Source organism: Podarcis vaucheri (genome assembly GCF_965113315.1).
Source record: "Podarcis vaucheri genome assembly, chromosome: 6".
In the NCBI taxonomy this organism is placed as follows: domain Eukaryota; kingdom Metazoa; phylum Chordata; class Lepidosauria; order Squamata; family Lacertidae; genus Podarcis; species Podarcis vaucheri.
Window position 1 is genome coordinate 3,275,431 of NC_138764.1, and position 24,683 is coordinate 3,300,113.

Here is a 24,683-nt window from a genome sequence, read left to right on the forward strand (position 1 = left end):
GTTTCATCCGAGAGTCCCAGGCGGCGGGGGGCAGTCCTGTATTCTTTGTGAAGAAGTGAGACACGCCCCAAAAAAGACTCGTAGTGGACTACCGCATTTTGAACAGTGTGACCAAGCCATCGGACTTCCCCATGCCCCGAATCGACGACCTCCTCGCAAAAGTCCGCAAAGGCAGCGTGTTCACCAAGTTGGACCTGCGAGGGGCGTACAACCTCATTCGCATGCGGGAAGGAGATGAGTGGAAGACAGCCATGTTCACGCCCCTGGGCACCTACGAATATAGGGTTATGCCTTTTGGATTGCAAAATGGCTCCCACGTTTTTCAAGCTTTCATGCATCACGTGTTGGCCGGGCTCCTCTACAAAACGTGCGTCTGTTTCTTGGATGACATCCTGATCTTTTCGGAATCGCAGCAGGAGCATGACAGACACGTCAGGGAAGTGCTGAGCAGGCTACAGCAGCATAGGCTTTACGCCAAGCTGGAGAAGTGCAAATTCGACGTGACGGAGGTGGATTTCCTGGGCTACAAGTTGTCTGACAAGGGGCTCGCCATGGACAGCGCCAAGGTTCGAGCGGTGTTGGATTGGAAAAGCCCACGCAACCGGAAGGAGGTCCAACGGTTTGTCGGCTTCGCGAACTTCTATCGCAAGTTCATCAAAGGCTTCGCTATGCAGACAGCGGCCATCACGGACACGCTCAGTTCCAAGAAAAAGAAGTTCATCTGGACAGCACAGGCGGAGCAGTCTTTTCAGGCACTCAAGCGTCTCTTCGCGTCGGAAGAACAGCTACTTCATGTCGACCCCAGCAGGCCGATGAGAGTTGAAACAGACGCCTCGGACAGGGCCGTCGGAGCAGTCCTGCTGCAGAAGGACCCGCAGGGGGTTTGGAGGCCGGGAGCGTTTTACTCCAGGAAGCTCAGCAAGTCCGAACAGAACTACACCATCTGGGACAGGGAGTTGCTGGCTATTCATGCAGCGTTCAAAGCATGGAGGCACTTCCTGATTGGAGCCAAGCACACGGTGCAGGTCTGCACGGACCACAAGAATCTGGAGCACTGGCGCACGGCACAGTTCCTGAACCAGAGGCAGATACGTTGGGCTGAGTTCTTTGCGAACTTCGATTTCCGAATAGAGTATGTCCCGGGGGACACCAACATCATGGCGGACGCGCTCTCCCGTAAGCCACAGTATCTGGAGGACGCCACGCCAGCGGCCGCCATGCACATCTTCGCACCAACAGTGTGGGCGTGCGCTGCGGCGACAGTGGACCTGGAGGCGGTGCGACGAGCGTTGCAGAATGACTCCTTCGCGCAAGCAAAGATGGCAGAGATGCAAAGGGGCGCGGCGGCGACCGATGGGTTCCAGCTGAGAGATGGATTGCTCATCCGTAAAGGGGCCATCTACGTGCCGGGAGACGAACTTCGCGCCAAGGTACTGCATCAGCTGCACGACGCGCCCACTGCCGGGCACTTTGGCAAGGAGAAGACGGTGGAATTAGTCGCCAGGGATTTCTGGTGGCCCGGAATGAGAGGGGGGGTCGCGGACTACGTGGCGAGGTGCGACACCTGCCAGAGGGCCAAACCAGTGCACAGACCGCCGGCCGGACTGTTGCAACCGCTGCAAACTCCGGTCGAACCATGGGAGAGAGTCGCCCTGGATTTCGTCACGGATCTGCCCAGCTCGAGGGGCAAGACGGCTGTGCTGGTGGTGGTGGACTTGTTCTCCAAAATGGCACATTTCATCCCGTGTGCAAAGGTGGCCACGGCGGAACAAACCGCCAAACTGTTCATAGACCACGTGTTCAAGGTTCACGGTCTGCCACGGTCTATTCTGTCCGACCACGGGCGGCAGTTCATCTCGAATTTCTGGCAGAAGCTGATGGGCTTCCTGAACGTCAAGATCAACCTGGCGTCGGCGAGACACCCGCAGACCAACGGGCAAGCGGAGCGGGTCAATGCCATCATGCAGCAGTACCTGAGATGCTATGCGAATCAACAGCCTGCGACGTGGGTGGATTACCTGCCGCTCGCCGAGTTCGCCTACAACAACACGAAGCACGTGTCCACGGGGGTCACGCCGTTCTTCGCCAACAACGGGAGGCACCCCAGAACCTTCCCGGGACTGGAAAGACTGGTGGAGGGGGAGCCGCAGACAGCAGATGCGTTCGCGTCGGAGTTGCAGGAGGTCCACGATAAGCTGCGGCGGCACCTGGAGCTGGCCAAACACGCATACAAGGTGCAGGCAGACAAACACAGAAGGGTTGGCGAAGAGATCCGTGTGGGAGACTGGGTCTGGTTAGCAGCCCACGCAGTGCCGGCCAGGTCGTTGGCCAAGAAGAAATTAGGGCATAAGCAACTGGGGCCCTACCAAGTCGAAGAGCAGGTCAACCCGGTGGCTTTCAGGCTGGCGCTTCCGGAGGGTTCCAGAATGCATCCGGTGTTCCACAGATCGGTGCTCACTCCCTACAAGGCGCCGCACAGGTTTCAGGAACCCGGAACGGCGCCGAGTCCGCTCCGAGAGGGAACCAGGCAACGGGGAGTGGCACAGGAGGTGCGCCTCAACGAAGTCACGGAGATTTTGGACTCCAGATGGGGGGAAGAGGGGGTAGAATACCTTCTCGCTAAGGAGGGCACCCCGGCCAGTGCCAACAGCTGGGTGCCGGGCTACGCTTTAGATGAACCTCTGCTCAAGGAAGAGTTTCATGCCCTCTTCCCCCATAGGCCAATGCCAGCGGACTTTTTCGACGACTGGCTTTTCACGCCCACGCTTTCAGCCAGCACGTTCCGGGGGTTCGACTCGGATGAGGAACCGACACGAGACGCCCGTTCCCCGGAGGGGTCGCCCTCGGGATCTGCTTCAGAACCCTCGTATTGGTGGGATGATCGACCAGAGGAGCAGTGGCGCAGAAAGTGGCTGGAGGGTCCAGGACGAGCAACGCCTCCAGAAGGAAGCGAGGGAGAGACGGACATGGACGTTTTCGGGGACGACCAGGGTTTCGAGCACGGCGGCACAGAGATGGAAGCAGAGGTGACCGTCGTCGACGAGAGCAGGGAGGAAGAACCGGAAGACTTCGGATGGAGGCCCGCCACAGGAAGCGAACTGTACCCGACATTCGTCCCCTTGACACTGCAGCACCCAGTTCCCGCACCGGAAGGAGGGGAGGGGGGAAGAGGGGGCTTCGAGGGGGGGATGGATGTCAGGGGTTCAGGAGCAGAGGCGAGGGCAAGGGAGGAAACAGAGAGCGAGGGGGAGGAGGCAGAAGAAAGGATGAGTGATGACGACGACCCGAGATCTCCGAGTCTGTCCAGTGAATCAGAAGATTCACAAAAAGGAGCACCAGTGGCCAGGGCAAGGGGGGAGACTAGGGGGACACCCCAGGAAGATAGAGCCAGAGGGGACTCAGAGGGGAGCAGTTGGAGATCGGGACCAGCGTCACCGCCAGAGAGTAGGAAAGAGGAAGAGCGCCAGGGATCAAGCGCTGGCAGCTCACAACAGGAGGGAGGGCACGAGTCAGGAATGGCCACACCTTCATCGGGGAGCGAAGTGACGGTTAGACGGAAAGTGGAAGGTTGGGCGCGCGCGCCAAGTTCAAATGCACAGGAAGGTGGCGCAGTAGGCAGCCCGGAAAGGGAGCCAGGTCCTAAAGCCCGGCGCAAGGAGACAGGAGAGTCAGGGGGGTCAGCGTCAGAAGAATCCCGGAAGGAAGAGACCCAGGGGGCAGAGGGACCCAGAGGAGAACTGTCAGGCGGAAAAGGTGGAGCAGGGCTAGGATATTAAGTTGGTGCGCAAGGGGCGGAGACTCAGACGGAGCTTCGCCGATCTAAGCATAAGACGTAGTGTTGCACGCAGCAGCTCGAGAATGGAGACTGTAACTCAATAAAGACTTTTATTTAACGATCGCTGGCTAGCGTGATCCTCTGTGAGCTAGGATCTGGAAGTAACCCTGACAGCGAGTCTCTTCGTCTTGCGGTTTTTTCCTCTTGCGAAGCATGGCTATTAGCGGCTTAGCAGCGCTTAGCGGCTATTAACGGCTTAGCGGCTTAGTGGCTTTAAGAAAAAGGAAACAAACTCACAAGAACTCGCAAGACGTTTCGTCTTGCGAAGCAAGCCCATAGGGAAATTCGTCCTGCGGAACAACTCAAAAAACGGAAAACTATTTCGTCTTGCGCGTTTTTCGTCTTGCGAGGCATTGGTCTTGCAAGGTACCACTGTAAAAGGATGTCACATAGAGGAGGGAGAAAGGTTGTTTTCTGCTGCTCCAGAGAAGCGGACACGGAGCAATGGATCCAAACTACAAGAAAGAAGATTCCACCTAAACATTAGGAAGAACTTCCTGACAGTAAGAGCTGTTCAACAGTGGAATTTGCTGCCAAGGAGTGTGGTGGAGTCTCCTACTTTGGAGGTCTTTAAGCAGAGGCTTGACAACCATATGTCAGGAGTGCTCTGATGGTGTTTCCTGCTTGGCAGGGGGTTGGACTCGATGGCCCTTGTGGTCTCTTCCAACTCTATGATTCTATGATTCTAAGCCAGTAAAGTTGTATTTTCAGCTGAATTTGGGGAAACCACTTGAAGCGTCCATTGTGTTGAGCTGTTTCAATTGTTTCGTTTGATTTGCTCTAGAGGGGGAATCATGACACATGTCTGATGGCAGAAAACAGCACAAAAGTCTATTTATTAATCTAAAATGTCCATGAGCTTTTGAAAGGGCAGAAAGGCGGCAACTGCTCCTAAAAAATAAAATAAAATGCTATTTTCCCCAGCAATTCAGTAACTTCCATCTTGTTTAATTTTTTATTTTACTTTAAATACCTGGGGTGTATCTGGCTTGTTAAAAACCAATTACGCCTTTTGCTTATCAATATAAATTAACATTTGAAGTTAACATAATTTTCTATTAAAATCATTGTTACATCTATGCTAATAGCCTGACCATTACATAGTTTGATCATGACAAACACATAAAATGACACTATTCATCCGCTATGCTTCTAATACCAGCAGTAAAGTCACAGTGCTAAGCAATGTGTACTGGATTTTTAAGAGAGACTCCCAGAGGAGAAATAAAAGCCTTTCTGGAAACATCTTGGGTTTAAGTGCAGTTAAATCATTATTGCTAGCCTGCATTAGCCAAGCGTCATTCATCTCAGTAAAAGTTCTCTCACTGTGGATGAGCAGCTAACACAACCCCAACTTCCAAGGAAACGGCAGGCAACTGTATCCAGATTGGAAAAGTTTTCACACATGAGGCTTAAACAAGAGAGTAATTGCAAGACAACTATTCAATATAGAAAGACCAGCTCATCTTCTCTGAACATGAACTTACTATGCATAGAAGGCAGTATCAAAAAGAGATTTACTGAAATGTATTAATCACATCTTTTTTTCTTAAGTAATAGCAGGCATGAGGATGAATTTTCATCAGAACCATAGTTTGTGGGGTGGGGAGGTTTAACATTTTCTTCCCCTGCTGCAATCCTGACAAAAGTCCTGAAGAAAAACTAAGTTCTAACACAGAGCTTTGCTATTCACAGGTGCTAACCAACTAAAAGTTCTGCTAGCACAGTGACTTTTTGCTTTACAATGGAGCTTCCTCACCTCCTCTGCTCCTCTCACAACCCCTAAATGCCACAGGTTCTCCAAAATGCCAGCAAGGCAGGGAAGGCTTCTGAGCAACAACAAAATGAGTGAGAGACAGATGTTAGCAGAGAGAGAAAGGCATGTCACAGAACTTCAAGAATTCTGTAGAATGTTCCAATTCTTTAGAATGATCTAATTTAGCTGTCGCAAAAACATGATCTTCTGTTTGTGAAACAACAAGAAGCATGTTGAAATTCAGTAGACCAACCAGAACAGGACTGATCTGCACATCCTTATCCTGCACTGCAACTACTCAATAAAGTTTAATTTAGCAAAATTTACCAAGATTATTTTCTTTTTTTAAGAACCATTCTTTCTTGGCAGGAGGGAAGTCACATGTCCTTTTTGGAGAGAATATTGGAACTCCAAATATAAATGATCTCACCTCATCCCAAATACATTTAGAGCAATGTCATTGAAAGTCAAAAGATTTTTTTTCAACATAATGATAATTATTGTTAGTCTTCATTGTCACAAACACATCTGTTCTATTCATTACTCCTTGCAGACAAACACAGCTGTGAGCAGAAGAAAATTTATAGCAGAAGGAAGAGGTATTTGACATAATCTACTGAAGATCCTGTCAACAGAGTTTAGGGTAAACACAATTTTAAGGATCCTGAACAATGTATTTGAAGACCCAGTGGTGGTATTTTATTGTCACAATACATATGCTTTATTTCCTGACCCACACCTCCAGTGATTGTTGTAGCAGGAACCCCACCCCACCCCAATCATTCTGTTTGTACAAACTTCACACACACTCACACTCACACATTACATACACCACATTTCTGTTATAAATTCATAGAAAAATCAACCATACATCGGATTTGCACTGTTCCATTTTTATTTTACTCCATATGACAAGGACTATCAAAGGGGGGGGGTGGCTTGGTTCTGGTCAGCCATAATCCCTTCAGCATACCAGCACATCCACAGGAGCCCTGCCCAGTTGCTATGTCAACCCTGATAATCCCAGACAGAAGACAATCAAAATCACAAAGAACCTGCATATGGTAGTGGATTCAGCATGGACTGAAACAAAGGACAATAATCAGATCTTCCCTCTGGGGGCAGGAAACTGCAAACTCCCCTTTGTCTCCTGGAAGTGACTCATGGGCAGGGGGAAAGGAGGAACCAGCCAGGTGACAGGACACTCAGGTTACCACCACAACTCCTCCCTCAACCCCTCCTTTCTGTAATGTATGCATGATGTCAACCCCTCCTTTCTGTAATGTATGCATGATGTTTCTGGGGGTGGGCTTGACCTAGAGGAGGGGAATTTCAAAAGTTTTTATAAGGTCTTGCACACCATCTTTCTGGGTCTTTCCTCTCTCTTGCAAGTGAGGGGAATACCCTGTTGCAACAGTTCAATAAAGGCCAAGCCTACAGGCTGCTGTTTTGCTCCAAGTTATCCTGGTTGGTGTCTTTGTTTTTGTCCAAGGGAGCCCTCAGATTTTTCCGGTAACATTGTAAATATTCTGCTTAAGAGAAAAACATTCTGTTGGAAATCTGTTTGGTTAGGTTTCAATTCTTTGTTCTACTCTTCCTGTAGTTAAAACACAATTTACTAGTCACATTTTACCAAGGACACTTGCAATATTAACAATAGGGCTCTTGTGGAATTGTGGAGATTAAAAGGGCATATACACTCACAGCAGCTCAAAGCTGACAATATCACTTGGGTTCAACAGCTTTAAGCCAGGAGCAAAACCAGGCTTTATTTCAACGGGCTGACTAAACCAGGTGAGGGTAGCTGATGGGTCTTAAACTCTCACTCACCCTGTGTGTGAAGACAGGCTCCAGCGGATTGAGTAGATGAGACCAAGAGTAGGTCCAATGGTCAAGAAGGCAGTTATTGTGCAAGCTGTGGAGGGAAGAGAGGCGTAGATGGGGCTCATCAACCTGGGAAGGGAGCCCACCTGGGAGAAGTAAACTCTGATCCTAAACCTCCACTGCCTTGTGGGACATATTCGAGAGAAGAGAGAAGTGGCTAAGGAGTAAACCCTACACAAAACCAGAGTGCAGTCCTTAAGACCAGGGGTCAGCAAACTTTTTCAGCACGGGGCCGGTCCACTGTCCCTCAGACCTTGTGGGGGGCTGAGCTATACTTTTTTTGGGGGGGGGGGGTGAACAAATAATCCAGAGATGCATTTTAAATAAAAGGACACATTCTACTCATGTAAAAACATGCTGATTCCCGGACCATCTGCGGGCCGGATTTAGAAGGTGATTGGGCCAGATCCAGCCCCCGGGCCTTAGTTTGTCTACCCATGCCTAAGACCTCCTTCCAGCAACTCCTGCAACCAAGCTGGTGCCAAACATCTTCCTCTGCTTTCTGTGGTCACAGGAACAAGGTCAAGAGGGTCTTGTCATCCGGGCAGCCCAGGATCTCCATCCACACTGCCCAGGCTTGTGCCCCAGAGGGGTTATTTCAGTGCTGCTAACATAGCAGTTTGACTTCATCCTCAAATGTGAACTGCATGTGTCCCCCACGCTAGGAATGTATGAAAGTAAAATTTATATTCATTGCTCCACCCACTTTTGCCCCTGGCCTCACCTACCACTGGAATGTGCCCCTTGAAAGTTTGCTCAGAAAGGTATGCAGCTTACAGGCTGCCAAAGGTTCCTCACCTCATCTCCCCTCATCTAGGGCACAGTCCTCTGGGGTCTCAGAAATTCCACCTTTTCTCATGGCTGGAATGGACATGTAACCAAAGTCACATGTAACCAAAGTCACTTCCTTCTCTGGATGCCTCCTTGATTTCATTCTTCACCTCAAGGTCACCCTGGGCAAGATCAGCAGGGCAACAGTACATCTCTGGTAGTCAGTTACTCTTAGGGCCTGGCATCACCACCCACAGTTGTTTTGTGGAAGGGTCGGACTGCCCTGCAGGAATTTCTCACTTATTGGGTTCTGTGCCCAGGGAGCTTTTTTTGTAATTCTTTTAACGTAGTATATTGCAGGAGACCTCAGTATCCGTATACTGATACAGTATACTGCATGGGGTGGTGATTGATTCACCTAAGATATGTGGCAAAAGGGGGAAGTATGCAGAGCAAGCTTGGCCAGATCCACTCCATTGTTTCCCCCTGTCCAGCACACTCCCACATGCAGGGCCAAGGCCAGCATTAAGACACTTAAAACCTGCAATTCAGATGCAAACCTCCACAGTGATGCTGTGCTCCTTGGGAAGAGCAATATGACATGTATTTCTCTTTAACAACAAAATAAAATAATTCAAGGCCTTCAACAGAGCTTCAGGACAGATGGTGGGAAACTATAATGGGAAAGGAAATTAGACCCCCACCCTTAATGGCCACTTGGGAGTCAGTGTTATGATGCTTTCTGTGTTAGCACAAAAGCCCTAAACGTGTTCATTCTTTACAATATGCAGAGATTTTGCAGTCAAGCAAATTGTGTTTTGCTCAGATCCCGGCTGGAATAATACAGCTGGAAACCAAAGCAGCAACACGAAAGACACCTGGAATGAATCATCAACCCAAAGTCACAGAACGAACAGCCAAGGAAATGAGAGTCGATGATTAACTAAGAAGAGCTCTCAAATCTTGACATTTGTGACTGCCAACCACAAATGAACATTTGGAGCCCATTTTTCAAGAGACACATTAAAGTTTCATTTTGCTGTGAACTAATCAGGTATGACCCCTGTCAACAACTCAGTTTATGGAATGATACTGTAGAGAGCTATAAGCAGAAATAAGAGAGAAACCAACTGATCTCCAGCTGTAGAAAAATCCCTAACAGATTGGATAGGTTAATTCATGTTGAACATTTGGTCTGGTGCCAGAGCCAGTTAGATGAAATTGAGTTTTAGACTACCTGCATTCCTCCCGTGTCCTCCAAGTTGCTTGCTCACTCACTGGAGATTCTTAGTGCTCTCTCTCTTGTAGAGGTAGAAAAATTCACTTTTGCAGTGACCACGCACCAGGAATAAAGAGGAAATTTATGGTATATTTCCAAACAGGAAGAATCTCCATGCTCAATGGTTAAATTTAATTTTTGCAGTTAATTTTTGCAGGCCAACAAAATGAGTTCATTGAATGCTCAACTCCTTCATCTCGTAATGGCTGTAAGCTGTTCATTCGAATCTGTCACAGAATCATAGAATCACAGACTGTGGACTCTCGAGGGAGACCATTCCACTGTCAAACAGCTCTCACTGTCAGAATGCTTTTCCTGAGGTTTAGTTGGAATCAACTTTCTTATAACTTGAAGCCATTTGTTTGAGTCCTACCCTCCAGAGCAGGAGAAAACAAGCTCATTCCCTCTTCCATGTGACATCTCTTGAAGCTGGCTCTCATAACTCCTGTCAAGTCTCCTCTTTTTCAGACTAAACATACCCAGCACCTTCAACTGTTCCTCATAAGGCTTGGTTTCCTTTTTTTTTTTTTTAAATGCTTTTATTAAATCCAACTCCTTATACATTTTATCTATTTTACAACAACTCATATCCATTTTCGACTTCCTTCAACGTCGCTGACATTCTTTCATAGTTATTCTTTTGGTACACATTCCATTCTTCCATATTGCCATTTACCCCTCCTTTCCTCCTATATTCCTATTAAACAATATTCATTAGTTCTTTACAAAGCCTCTTTAAATCCCACCAGCGTTGTATTTACACCATAGTTATTTTCCAGGTAACACACAAATTTCTCCCAGTCCTTTATAAATTTTTGGTCTTTTGTATATCTAATCTTCCCTGTTAATTTGTCCAATTCTGCGTATTCTATTAATTTTGCTCTCCATTCTTCTACCTTTGGAATTTCCTCCTGCTTCCACCTCTGTGCCAACACTATTCTGGCGGCTGTTACGGCATACTGGAAAAATTTATGATCTTTCCTTCTGATGTCCTTCCCTACAATACCTAATAAAAAAGCCTCTGGTCTTTTCACAAAAGTATACCTCAATATCTTTTTCATCTCGTTATAAATCTCTTCCCAGAAGCTTTTAACTTTCTTACACTCCCACCACTGGTGGAAGAATGTACCTTCTTTGAGTTTACATTTCCAGCATTCGTTTTCTACTTTATACATCTTTGCCAGTCTTACAGGAGATAAATACCATCTGTAGAGCATTTTCATCATATTTTCTTTCAATATCATACAGGCAGTAAATTTTATATTCTCTTTCCACAACCTTTCCCAGTCCTCCCATTGAATATTGTATCCCAGATCCTTTGCCCATTGCACCATCACCGATTTCTCCTCCTCATCCTTCATATGCCACTCTAACATTATTTTGTACATTTTTGATAGGTTTTTAGATTCACTATTTATTATCTCTTTTTGAAAGATTGATTCTTTTTCTACATACCCCCTTTCCTTCAGCTCTTTTTTAAACATTTCATTTATTTGGAAGTAGTGTAGCCAGTCATATGTTAATGTTTTAACTTGGTCATATGGTTTTATTTTCCACTTGCCTCCTTCGTTGATGACCATTTCTCCATATGTTCCCCACTTTCCTCTCATGTTAGTTTTCTTAACACACATTATTTCTAACGGGGATAGCCAATGTGGGACTTTTGGTTCTAATATGTTTTTATATCTATCCCAGACTTCTATTAGTGCTCCTCTAAAAATATGGTTTCCGAATCCCTTGTGTAGCCTCTTTTTATCACACCATAGATATGCGTGCCACCCAAATTTGTTATTATACCCTTCCAAATCTAGTAATTCTTTGTCTTCCAATTTTACCCAATTTTACCCAATCTTTCAACCAACACAGGCATGCTGCCTCGTAATATAATCTCATGTCTGGGAGACCGAAGCCTCCTCTCTCCTTTGCGTCCATCAATAACTTGAATTTAATTCTGGGCTTCTTTCCTTCCCAGACATATCTTGATATTCCTTTTTGCCATTCCCCAAAAATTTTTTTACCTTTTAGTATGGGTAAAGTTTGGAATAAAAATAACAACTTAGGTAGCACCATCATTTTTACCATTGATATTCTTCCCCATAGTGATAGTTTCAGTCTATTCCAAACCTCCAAATCCTTCTTTATTTCTTTCCACATTGGGATGTAATTGTATTGGTATAAATCTATGTTCTTATCTGAGAGCCAAATTCCCAAGTATTAACAAAATGAAGTTCAATAGGGACAAATGAAAGGTTCTGCACTTAGGCAGGAATAACCAGCTGCACCAGTATAAGATGGAGGACACCTGGCTTGCCAGTAGTACATGTGAAAACATTAAACATTAGGAAGAACTTCCTGACAGTAAGAGCTGTTCGACAGTGGAATTTGCTGCCAAGGAGTGTGGTGGAGTCTCCTTCTTTGGAGGTCTTTAAGCAGAGGCTTGACAACCATATGTCAGGAGTGCTCTGATGGTGTTTCCTGCTTGGCAGGGGGTTGGACTCGATGGCCCTTGTGGTCTCTTCCAACTCTATGATTCTATGATTCTATGAAAAGGATCTTGGGGTCTTGGTCAACCACAAGCCAGTGGCGGAAGAAGGGAGCGGGGGGTGGTCCACACCGGGTGCCATCCTTGAGGGGGGGTGACAAACCCGCACCGACGCCACAGCATGTGGGGAATCGCCCATCCTGATGCCACAGCACGTGGTGGATCATGCCCCCCTGCGCAGCTCACCTGCCGCCAATGCCGCAATGCGAGGAGGATCTCCCCACCTGCAGCTCGCCCCACTGCTGGTACGTAGTGGCGCTGTGCATGCGCCGCCAGGCGGTTTGCCCCTCCCCTGTGGGTGGTTCGTCCCGCCCCTCAACACATGACACCGGGTGCCAAAGAGCCTTGCTTCGCCACAAGCTTCACATGAGTCAACCTTGTGATGCAGCACCAAAAAAAAGCTAATACTATTCTGGGCTAGATCAACAGAAGCATTGTGTCCAAAATAAGAGTTGTTGCACAGTGGAACAGTCTCCCTCAGAAGGACTCTCCTTCTTTGGAGATTTTTAAGCAGTGGTTGGGTGACCATATGACATGGATCCTTTATCTGAGATTCCTAAATTGCAGGGGGTTGGTCTATGACCCTCAGGTTCAACTCTGCAATTCTATGGCACTTACATGATGCAACTATCAAGAGGGCCATGCTTGATGATGTATTAGATGATGTCAGTGTTATGAGACGGTGATACACAGTGGTGATACAACAGCATTTGCTTCATAAAAAGGTAAAGGGACCCCTGACCATTAGGTCCAGTCGTGGCCGACTCTGGGGTTGCAGCGCTCATCTTGCTTCATTGGCCGAGGGAGCCAGCATGACTAAGCCGCTTCTGATGAACCAGAGCAGCGCACGGAAATGCCGTTTACCTTCCTGCCGGAGCAGTACCTATTTATCTACTTGCACTTTGAGGTGCTTTTGAACTGCTAGGTTGGCAGGAGCTGGGACCAAGCAACAGGAACTCACCCCATCGTGGGGATTCGAACCGCCGACCTTCTGATCGGCAAGCCCTAGGCTCTGTGGTTTAACCCACAGCGCCACCCGCGTCGCATTTGCTTCATAGTATGGCTTATTTCATACAATGAACCTATTCCAGAGAAAGTCAGTTGCACTTTGTATTTAACTTCTTTCACTGGTTACATTGGAACTTAATGAGGATTAACTTTGTATGTTCACAGACAGAACATGGGGTTGTTTTAAAGTAATACTAAAAAACTTGAACTGCAGTTATGAACTGAAAATTTATGATTTTTTCACATTTTAAAATGACATATTACAAGAACTATTATAAAAAAAATCCCAGCAGCATTGAAAATAGGGAGCTACTGGCAACATGAATGCAATGACTCTACAATGAAAAACTGACTTTTTATCCCCTGTTGTACCTAAACTAACTGCATTTCTTTGTTATATCATGAAGTGGTTTTCAAAGACAAAGTTTAAAATGGAAGGCATTGATGGTAATTGATGTCATGCATTTTATTTTATTTTTGTCATTTCTGTCAGGCTTCAAATGTTAGTAGGAAGGGAATGAGTGGGAGAATGCAAAAAAAGGGGAAGAGGAGTTCAGGATGAAACGTACTGAAGTTCTAGGAACTGTGAGGCACATGGTGGCAGGGGGCATGTTGAGGGGGCAGGGGGCATGTTGTGATGTTGTTGCAGTAAGTGCTACACTTTTAACATGGGGGGGGGAGGTGCTGGTACTGCGTACCCTTGAGCATCCCCAGAAAAAAAGCACTGGCCTCATGCCATGTTCCAGGAGGAAACATTTTGCATCTGTGGAATCCCCCACCAAGAGTTGTAACAGTGGTTTGGGGGGCCGTGGCCCTGGGCACAGAACATGGAGAGGTACGAACCAGGTGCCCCTTGCAGAGATCCCCGTTGTACCCTACCTGGCTCCGGCAGCAAGGGCTGGGTCAATGTGGAGGGTGAAGAACATCCTCACCCAGCTCTCAACGCCCAGCGCCTGCCCAATGGTACAAACAATATACAACACAATACAATATACAAACAATATTCAAAAATAGTATTGTCCCACTAGTATTGATTCCCTAGCAGGTAAAAATAAAAGCATAGCACCTTGAAAACAAATTGCCAATACATCTTCTAGCTAAAAGCATCATTCAGACCAAAACATTATTCCTTAGGAGGCTTTAAGGTGTATCCTGCCTCTCACCGAATTCCATCCTTCAACATTTACAAATAATAGCTATTTTCCCCACCTACTGTGAAATGGTTTGACTTATTCTACCCAGTTGCTCAAGGGGCATCCTCTTAAACCCACAACACTTACTCAAGCAAACTTACTCAAGCAAAGTTAATGCTGGGGTTTTTATTTCTCTACCTAGTTTGAATACTACAGATGATTAAAAGCTGCCAGCACATATGTGCCTCCCATAATCTCTCTCTCTCTCTCTCTCTCTCTCTCTCTCTCTCTCAAATTCCCACATATTTCCCACTTCACACACATTAGAAACAATAATAGGAGCATGTCAGAAAAAAGCTATACATAAGATATCGGGGGAGTAGATTGATTTACTGCTGGGATATTTTTTGCAAGATCTGGTTGTATAACAAAATCCAATCCGGGGATATTCTCACTGCTGTTCAAAATGCACAAGCCACAACCACAGAGAACTCATATTAAGTCATCCTGGCAATTCTACACATGTCCTGAAATCTCCAGGTCAAACTGCAGGTTGCCGTTAATGCCCAGAATACACTGACATCTCTCTTGCATTTTCTTTAATTAATTACAGCCACAGGAGTTTTTCTTGTGGGGGGGAGGGGAGAGTGTTGTTGGCAGGATCACAGGTTATGGGGAAGAGATTTATGCCTTCTGTCACCAGCTGTGCAACTCCCCCCCACCCCCAATGTTGAGGATTCGTTGTTGATTTTTTCAAAAGTTCCCACTGGTGCTCCATGAGAACTTTTTAATACACTCATCCTAATTGTCCATTTGGAGGGGGTGTAAGACTCCTCATCTTGCATGCTGTGATCCCAATTACAGGGAGCAGAAGGAGGAGGCTGTTAACTACCGGTAACTTCAGAACAAGAGAGGACCAAAAGTTTTTGTGGCCACCACTGACTATTAGCTGACTAAAGCTGACCTCAGAAACTTCTGAGATTGCATGGAGATCTCTGATGGATAGCAAAATCTTTGAAGTACAAATCAGAAAAAATGTGTATTTATATAACAGCTTTGCAGAGCATTCCTGTACCTGTTTCTCTGAAGGAGCACTGCTTACTCCCAGATAAATGTGCAAAGGATTGCAACCTAAGTTAATATTTCTGAAGCACCTGTAATACTTTGTCTATTTTTCTGTTTCACAACAACTTTGCTATTTCCCTTGACTAAATGTATTTCAGCACTCTCAGGGATTCAGCAGAAAATACTTATCTTCTCTTCCTGTTCCCCACATTTATGAAATGATCAGAAAATACAGCACAGCTGCCCAAGTGTGCCATTCTCTAGTCTTCAGCACACAGACAATGCTTTTACAGCATTTTCTAAACATCTTCAGTTGGAGCAGGGAAACAGAAGTAAAAGCATAAGAACTCTGCTGGATCAGACCAATGGCCTACCTCATCCAACGTCCGTCTCTCACAGTGGCCAGCCAGTTGCCTCTGGGAAGCCCCTAAGCCAGGCACAAGCCCTCCTCCACATAGGATCCACAGCAATTGGGATGCAGAGGCATACAGCCTCTGACACTGGGAGAAATTGTGGAGGTAACACTCCACCTTGCGAAGGCAGACCTCGCACTAGACATGCAACAGTATGTCAAGGAGCGTTGCACCGGCTTTCCCTAACCTTTTGCCTTATCGGCTAGAAAACAGGGTTTTCCCCCTGCCCGTTTGTCCTCTCACAGATTTGTTTACTAGACATAACGCTTGGCTGGAGCATGAGCGGGAATGCAGACATAATCAAGTATCGGGAAAAACATTCTAGGGAAAGACCTGCCGACACATGTATTTGCTAATGCTGTAAATGTGCTTAGATGGAAATACGTCATGTTCAGGGTGGTTTCGCTACTGTTTTCAATTGTTGACTTCTGCTAATAAAAGGAGCCTCTACAGAACTAGCTGGCAGCTTGCTTGGAGCATGCTTGCCAGCGTGCTTCTGCACAGCTCACCTGCATTCAACCTCCTGTCATATCCATTATTCCTACAGAAATTGAGCCACCAGGACTAGTAGCTGCTGACAGCTGCATCCTCTGCAAATTTGCCTAATCCTTTTCTAAAGCTGTCCAAGTCTGTGGCCATCACTCCATCTTGTCATGAATTCCTGAGTTCACTATGCACTGTGTGTCAGGTCTTAAAAAGCAGAGAGGTGAGTTGCAGAACTCTATTCCTCTCCCTGCTGACAGAAGAATGTGCTGCCTGCAGGTGCATGATAAGCAACAATTGTGCTCTGTTTTCTCCCCACAACCAAAGTTTAACTGAGGTCAGGTGGAGAGGCAATCATCTGAATGCAGCAAAAATATTCCAACTTCTCTGCAGAAGCATTTATAACCAATGCCTGTGGCCACATCTGTACATTAATCAGCCAAGCTCTCCTTGAAAAACAGAGGCTGCCAGTGCAAGACATGCTGCATATGCAAGTGAAGTACCGTCAGAAGAAACAAACAGCACCTGTAATTCGCTGAACAAAAACCGCCGTGGTCTAGTAGATAAGAGTGCTTGAATTTGACTTGGAATCGCAGGGCTCAGCATGAAGCTCACTTGGGAGACCTTGATCAGACCACTTTAAAAGATGAGAAGAGCCCTGCTAGATTTTAAAAATTGCTTTCATAAACAACACAAGAGAGACCAAGAGACCCTTCCAAACCCCCTCAGCTAATCTTTCCAGAGCACCTTGCTTCTTCTGGCATCAGGAGAACCGAGGAAGTTGTAGCAAAGAGAAGTTGCAGATCCTTTGCTTCTCACTCTGCTGACAGAGAAAGATGAGGGTGCACAATGTGCATCAGCCAGTGCTGAATGGAAGGAGCAGGGGAGTGGGATTTCTTTGGGTGCCTGAATTCACAGTCGCTACAGGTGGCAGGAAACCTATGAGTTTATGGTGGCTTGCTCACAGGGTGCTTTATGAACCAGTTTACTGTGTTGTGATGTGGGTAAAATAAGTTCACACTAGACATACAGGACATGGTAGCTAGAAAACAATTCTCTCTAAGATGCAGAGATCTGCCACAATATCAGAAGGTAATTATGGAATGGAAAATTCAAACCGATTTTTAAGGCTTTCTCATTTAAAACAGGTTTCTTTGGGCATAAACACTATAGATACTAAACCAGTGGCGTAGCGTGGGGGGTGCAGGGGGGCCGGGCGCACCGGGCACAACATCTGGGGGTTAGGGTTAGGGGGCGCAAATCCATGGGTTAGGGGGCGCAAATTACTTGCCTTGCCCCGGGTGCTACGCCACTGTACTAAACTACTGCAAATGCCAGAATAAATACTGGTATTTTAGGCAGCCTGGTATAAAAGAGCCATAGATTTTTATTTTTAAATCAAGCTTGGTTTCACCAAGCTCTCAGTTTCCTATAGACCAAAATTTTCAGTACAGCATTAAATATGTTTTTCATCTGTCTCTTGTGAAAGAGATAAGAATCTGACAGCCTGAATAATAGATAATAGAACGGTGCCTTGTCATAACTTCCTAATCCCTTGTTTGTGGAAAGAGCGGGGGAGAAACAGGTGGTTCTAAGCTTTTAAAGCTATCATCTGGCAGATAATAAAACAAGCTGAAATTGTTTCGGTGTGATGGATTTAGTCTGAGGCCATCTTTCAGAATCTTGGAGGCGCTATATTAACAGCTGAGCAACAAAAAGGACTGGTTGCTCTCACTTAAAGAAGCATGGCTCAAGAGAAAAATACCATACACAATTTGAGTACTTATTTCTTTACACATAGAAAATTATTATGTTTGAATGGCAGATCATTGTCTTGAATTCAGTAAACACCAGCCATTTCTTATGTGCCAATGAATTATAGTTGGGAGTAGGCATTACATTCTGAGAGATTTGCTTGAAGACATGCAAGGGCTACGATGGATTAATATTGTGCCTCATAGAGGGCAGATCATAAGAGAAGGTTTAAAAAACCCAGTTCAGTGACACCTTAAAAGAGGGCTTAATGGCTATTGAACTTTTGCTTGTACTGAGGCTCTAATAAGAAGACTAAGAGTGCAAGTCTATTCATGTCTACTCAGAAGTAGGTACCACCTAGTTCAATGGGGCTTACTCTCAGGTAAGGGCTCTCAGCATAGGGCTGACACTTTACACAGGAATAAATTATCTAATGAAACATACGCTTATGTAAACTGTTTAGGAAAATAGGCGCTGCTTAGTTTGGGGATCTGAGCATTTAGTAGTAGTATTCTTTAAAGTACTGGTGGCACTGGCAACCCCTTTTTGGCAGTTCTGCCACAAGTTCAAAATATTATAGAGAGCCACTCTAAGGCACACTGGAATGCATATTCCATCTGCTAAGCGTTTGGGTGCTTTTGCTTTATTCTTCCAGATGAGGAAACCAGAAAAGCAAGACAAAGGAGTCAGTCTCATTATGCCATGGTCATGCCTTTGGCTCCTCCTGTCTTTGTCCAGAAGTGCCACATATTCTTGCTGCCTGTTCCAGTTGGGGTAGCCATGCTACTGGTTGGCCACACATGCTTTAAATAGACTAAAACAGTTATCCATAGTCTCTACACACCCACCCATGAGAGAGGGAGGGAGGGAGGGAGGGAGGGAGGGAGAGAGAGAGAGAGAGAGAGAGAGAGAGAGAGAAATGAAGCTTACAGGATAAATTCCGTTAGATTGCACCATTTTGAAGAGTCCACTTTGTGCATCATCTCTTGAAAAGATTTCCCACACAAAGGCAGGTTTTGTAACATGAGGGATTCATTGCAGATAACCCCTTGCTGTGCACCTAGAACAAAAAGAAAGGATCTTTTAAAACCAACTAGGAAGCATTAATGATTTCTCAATCTCTCGCTGGAGAGAGATTGCACTAAACAGTTTGAAAACACAGATCAAAGTAACATACACCAATTTTTAAAAGAATCAGTGTTTTTTGTTTTTTTGAAAAAGATAAACCAATTTTGAAAAGGATCATTTTGCCTACTTTATGTCTCAGAGCTGATTTGGACATGATAAAATAAAGGCTTTTGTAGCATAATTTATTCCCTTGACAGAAATCAAATCATAGAGATGGAGCAAATTTTGTGTGTACAGAAGTCCTCAGCATCTCCAGTTAAAGGATCTTAAGCAGCAGACCAGGAAACACCTAGCAGAGTTGCTGGCAGAGTTGCACTATTAGACTAGACAGAACTATTAGACAGGCTTCCCATACATGTCTGGCTGATGACTGTAAGAACAGGATGCTGGATTAGATGGGTCTTGAGGTTTATAACAAGGTCGATTCATATTTAAGTCAGTGGACCCAGTTTTACATTTAGAAAGACTGCCAGACTACAAGCCAGCTCACACATTCTTTGCTAAAATAAAACTGAATGTGGCATTTGGAAGTGTATGTGGAGGCCATGGCGGTACTGCCATGTTGGCTGGAAATGGAACAAGTGCACAATTGCATGAACATCTCAAAAGACATTACTTCCTAGTTAGGTCTAAGTCTAGAGCTCATCTAACTGATCTAACCCAGGGTTGAATCTAGACACATAGTTGTTTGCATGGAACTTCAAAGGAAGCAGCCACTGGCACAAAGAAAAGGCAATAGCGTCAGCTCTGCAGTTGGCAAATTGATCCCAAATCACAGCAATGCTATGCTTCAAGTAACCATTTTGCATGTCCTACTCAGCAGTTGTAAAACATGGTGATTTTACAAAGGCTGCTCCAGTAATGTGGATGAAAGGTCTGTGAGTTTCGCTGTTGTTCACAACTCATAATTACTGCACTGTGCAACTTGTGCATGCTAAAAATATAAATAAATGAGTGGTTTATGTTTGAAAGGCTGTGGGATCATATAAACCCCACATATCATTTGTTTACTTTTTTGTGCTTTACAGTGTGGGATAATATTGACTCGCATGACATCTGTGCAGCAGTATAATTTTACTGGAAAAAGGAAGGTCTCAGGAAGTACATGAGTTCTTAACTTGCAAATGGTGTCATGTTTGATAACTTCTCCTAAGTATTTTATTTATGTTGCTTTCTTGGGATCCACTTCATCCAAACAAAGAATTGATACTGTCAGGTTTTCTGTTGACGGAGCGTAAACAAACACCACCCTCATAAATCATTTATATGGGAACCCAAATCAGGGGTCAGCAACCTAAGGCCCATGGGCCACAAGCAGCCCACAGGGGTCATTTAACCAGCCCACAAGCCGCCCCAAACTGAGCCACCTGCTCAGCGAGTCCCCGTGCGCTGCACTAAACCAGCACAGCACGGTGACTTGCTTTCATGGTGCCGGAAATCGCATCTGTGCAGATGCAGACAGAAGACAGAAGTAATCTATATTAGACACAACAATTTAGAAAAAGTAAAAAATTTGAGGTCTTAGTGTTGAATGGTCTCTTTAAATTTGAAGGTTCATTATTGTTCCACAAGATGTGTATGTCTTTAAGGACCAGAGCAAATAACGTGACCCAGTTTTACAGCTGTGAAGCAGTATAGCAGGTGCTGTTAAGTTGTGTTAATTAAGCTGTGTCAGCACCTAGCTCTCTCAGTACCCTGGTGGTTGGGTCGGTCATGCTTCTTGATGTATTTCGTGTAAAAGGAGTTTTTGTTTTTATTAAAACCTTGCTAAAGTTATTTTGCGTGCCTTGTAATGTGTGGTCTCCCTAGCTAGCTTTCTGCAGCGCAACTAATCTGCAAATAGCCAACACTTAGAACAAAGGAAGGAAGTCAGAGAAACAGACCAGACAAGAAAGGAGGAGGAGTGGCGTTATATGTCAGGGATGTGTATACCTGTGAAGAGATCCAAGATTTAGATCCTCAAAGCCAAAGTGAGAGCATTTGGGTCAAAATTAAGGGAGAGAAGAATAACAGAGACCTCATTGTGGGAGTTTACTATAGATCCCCAAGCCAAACGGAGGACATAGATGATGCCTTCCTGGAACAGATGGCCAAGCATGCAAAAGGAAGGGAGATAGTAGTAATGGGGGACTTCAATTACACGGATATTTGTTGGACGTCAAACTCAGCCAAGAGCATAAGGTCAAACAGATTCCTCACTGGCCTTGCAGACAACTTCATTGTCCAGAAAGTGGGAGAAGCAACAAGAGGAACAGCCATTTTAGATCTGGTCCTAACCAATGTTGATGACCTGGTTAGTGGGGTAGATGTGGAAGGATCATTAGGCGCGAGTGATCATGCTCTTCTGAAGTTTACTATACAGCGGAAAGGAGCAGCCAAGCATACTAGGACTCAATTTCTTGACTTTAAGAAAGCCGACTTCATAAAACTTAGGGAAGTGCTGGGTGAGATCCCATGGACAACAATACTAAAAGGAAAGGGAGTTCATGATGGCTGGGAGTTTGTTAAGAGGGAGATACTAAAAGCACAACGTCAGGCAATACCAATGAGACGGAAACATGGAAGGTGCCTAAAGAAGCCAGGGTGGCTATCTAAAGAACTTTTAACTGAATTAAGATTTAAAAAGGATGTGTACAAAAAATGGAAAAGGGGGGAAACCACCAAAGAGGAATTCAAACAAATAGCCAGCACATGTAGACACAAAGTCAGAAAAGCTAAAGCACAGAATCAACTCAGGCTTGCTAGAGAGGTTAAAAGCAACAAAAAAGGCTTTTATGGGTATGTTCGTAGCAAAAGGAAGAACAAAGAAACTGTGGGGTCACTCAGAGGAGAAGATGGTGAAATGCAAACAGGGGACACAGAAAGGGCTGAACTCCTCAATGCCTTCTTTGCCTCAGTCTTCTCCGATAAAGAAAACAATGCCCGACCTGAAGAATTTGGAGCAAATGATTCAGCAAAGGAAACACAGCCCAGAATAACTAAGGAGATAGTACAAGAATATTTGGCTAGTTTAGATGTATTCAAGTCTCCAGGGCCAGATGAACTGCATCCAAGAGTATTAAAAGAACTGGCAGATGTGATCTCAGAACCACTGGCAGTCATCTTTGAGAATTCCTGGAGAACAGGCGAAGTCCCGGCAGACTGGAGGAGGGCAAATGTTGTCCCTATTTTCAAAAAGGGGAAAAAAGAGGACCCAAATAATTACCGCCCAGTCAGTCTGACATCAATAGCAGGGAAGATTCTGGAGCAGATCATTAAGCAAACAGTCTGTGAGCACCTAGAAAGGAATGCTGTGATCACCAATAGTCAGCATGGATTTCTGAAAAATAAGTCATGTCAGACTAACCTGATCTCGTTTTTTGACAGAATTACAAGCCTGGTAGATGAAGGGAACGCAGTGGATGTAGCCTACCTTGATTTCAGCAAGGCATTTGACAAGGTGCCCCATGATATTCTTGTAAAGAAGCTGGTAAAATGCGGTCTTGACTATGCTACCACTCAGTGGATTTGTAACTGGCTGACTGACCGAACCCAAAGGGTGCTCATCAATGGTTCCTCTTCATCCTGGAGAAGAGTGACTAGTGGGGTGCCACAGGGTTCTGTCTTGGGCCCGGTCTTATTCAACATCTTTATCAACGACTTGGATGATGGACTCAAGGGCATCCTGATCAAATTTGCAGATGACACCAAACTGGGAGGGGTGGCTAACACCCCAGAGGACAGGATCACACTTCAAAACGACCTTGACAGATTAGAGAACTGGGCAAAAATAAACAAGATGAAATTTAACAGGGAGAAATGTAAAGTATTGCACTTGGGCAAAAAAAATGAGAGGCACAAATACAAGATGGGTGACACCTGGCTTGAGAGCAGTACATGTGAAAAGGATCTAGGAGTCTTGGTTGACCACAAACTTGACATGAGCCAACAGTCTGACGCGGCAGCTAAAAAAGCCAATGCAATTCTGGGCTGCATCAATAGGAGTATAGCATCTAGATCAAGGGAAGTAATAGTGCCACTGTATTCTGCTCTGGTCAGACCACACCTGGAGTACTGTGTCCAGTTCTGGGCACCACAATTCAAGAAGGACACTGACAAACTGGAACGTGTCCAGAGGAGGGCAACCAAAATGGTCAAAGGCCTGGAAACGATGCCTTATGAGGAACGGCTAAAGGAGCTGGGCATGTTTAGCCTGGAGAAGAGGAGGTTAAGGGGTGATATGATAGCCATGTTCAAATATATAAAAGGATGTCACATAGAGGAGGGAGAAAGGTTGTTTTCTGCTGCTCCGGAGAAGCGGACACGGAGCAATGGATCCAAACTACAAGAAAGAAGATTCCACCTAAACATTAGGAAGAACTTCCTGACAGTAAGAGCTGTTCGACAGTGGAATTTGCTGCCAAGGAGTGTGGTGGAGTCTCCTACTTTGGAGGTCTTTAAGCAGAGGCTTGACAACCATATGTCAGGAGTGCTCTGATGGTGTTTCCTGCTTGGCAGGGGGTTGGACTCGATGGCCCTTGTGGTCTCTTCCAACTCTATGATTCTATGATTCTATGATTCTAAGTCAATATGTGTATTTGTATGTAATGACTAAATTAGAATGAAGATATGGTTTTATTTGTAGATGTCTGCTTTGTCTTTTGTTTTCTTTTTTGTGTTCTCTTTTTCTTTCTTGTTTGAATAGTATTATTTTGGATTCAATGTTTGTAATTTTTGTTGTTATTTCACATTGAAAGTAATAAAAATAATTAAAAAGAAAAGAATCTGTGCCCCAAGGTCCTTGAGCTTCCAGCCCAGAGCCTCATAGTTCCTTGCTACACATCAAGAGATGGCAGTATCATTTGAATGCACGTGGATCAGAAGGGAGGAGTTGTGGCCTTGGCAACTTCTCTGTCACTTCTTCAATCGTTGCACCCAGGACATCCTGCTACCTCTGCACACTGCTGCCTCTGTCCCCCTCAGTAAGGAGTCACCTTCTACCAGTGCTTTTTTTTCTAGGGGGGGGGAAGGTGCTGGTACTCACTCTCCCCAGGCATTTCTGGCAAGGGGAGGGAGAAGGGAAGGCAGCAGAAGCAGCAGCTGTGGTGGTGGACAAGGAGGAGGAGGAGAAAGATAAGAGAGGGAGGGCGGAGAGAGGGCTGCCCATCTGCCTGCCTGCCTGAGAGCCTGGGCACTTGCCTGGCACCAGGGCTGCTGGGCATCGGTGAAAAACTGAGCAGGCAGAAGAGGATTGGGGCATTCTGGGGGAGGCAGCAGAACTGGGGGCTCTCACATTGCCTGGCTCCCAACGGGGATGTGGCAGGAGCTGGGAAAGGGCGTCCTGCTTGGTGCTCAGGGATTTTTCCTCTCCCTCCACTCCATTGCCTTGGAGACAGGGAAGAGTTCAAGCATGTAGGGCGGAGGCCTCTGGAGCAGCCCAAGCCAGCTTCCCACGGCTCACAGCAAACCTGCAGTGGCTGCTTCAGTCTGCCCTGGCCTGTCAGATGTAGCATAGGCAGGGGACAGGCTTCTCGTGGTCTCATCTCAGATGGAAAAGAGAGCAGGGCTCCTGTACATGCAGGTCTTGTGGAGGAAACAGAATCTCCATAGCAAATGTCACTTACACGCCGTAACCAGCCATTGGTGGTGGTA

General features: G+C 45.7%; 1 protein-coding gene and 1 long non-coding RNA gene across 2 annotated transcripts in view; both read right to left on the reverse strand.

Moving 5' to 3' along the window:
* LOC309534511 overlaps positions 1–24,683 on the reverse strand; it is a 300,714-nt gene that overhangs the window by 167,743 nt on the left and 108,288 nt on the right. The gene's annotated exons all lie outside the window — the stretch shown is intronic.
* RAMP3 (receptor activity modifying protein 3) overlaps positions 1–24,683 on the reverse strand; it is a 62,110-nt gene that overhangs the window by 14,719 nt on the left and 22,708 nt on the right. Inside the window, exon 3 of the mRNA XM_082226705.1 lies at positions 18,855–18,984. Within this exon, the coding sequence (XP_082082831.1) occupies positions 18,855–18,984 (130 nt within the window). The remainder of the gene's footprint in view (positions 1–18,854; positions 18,985–24,683) is intronic.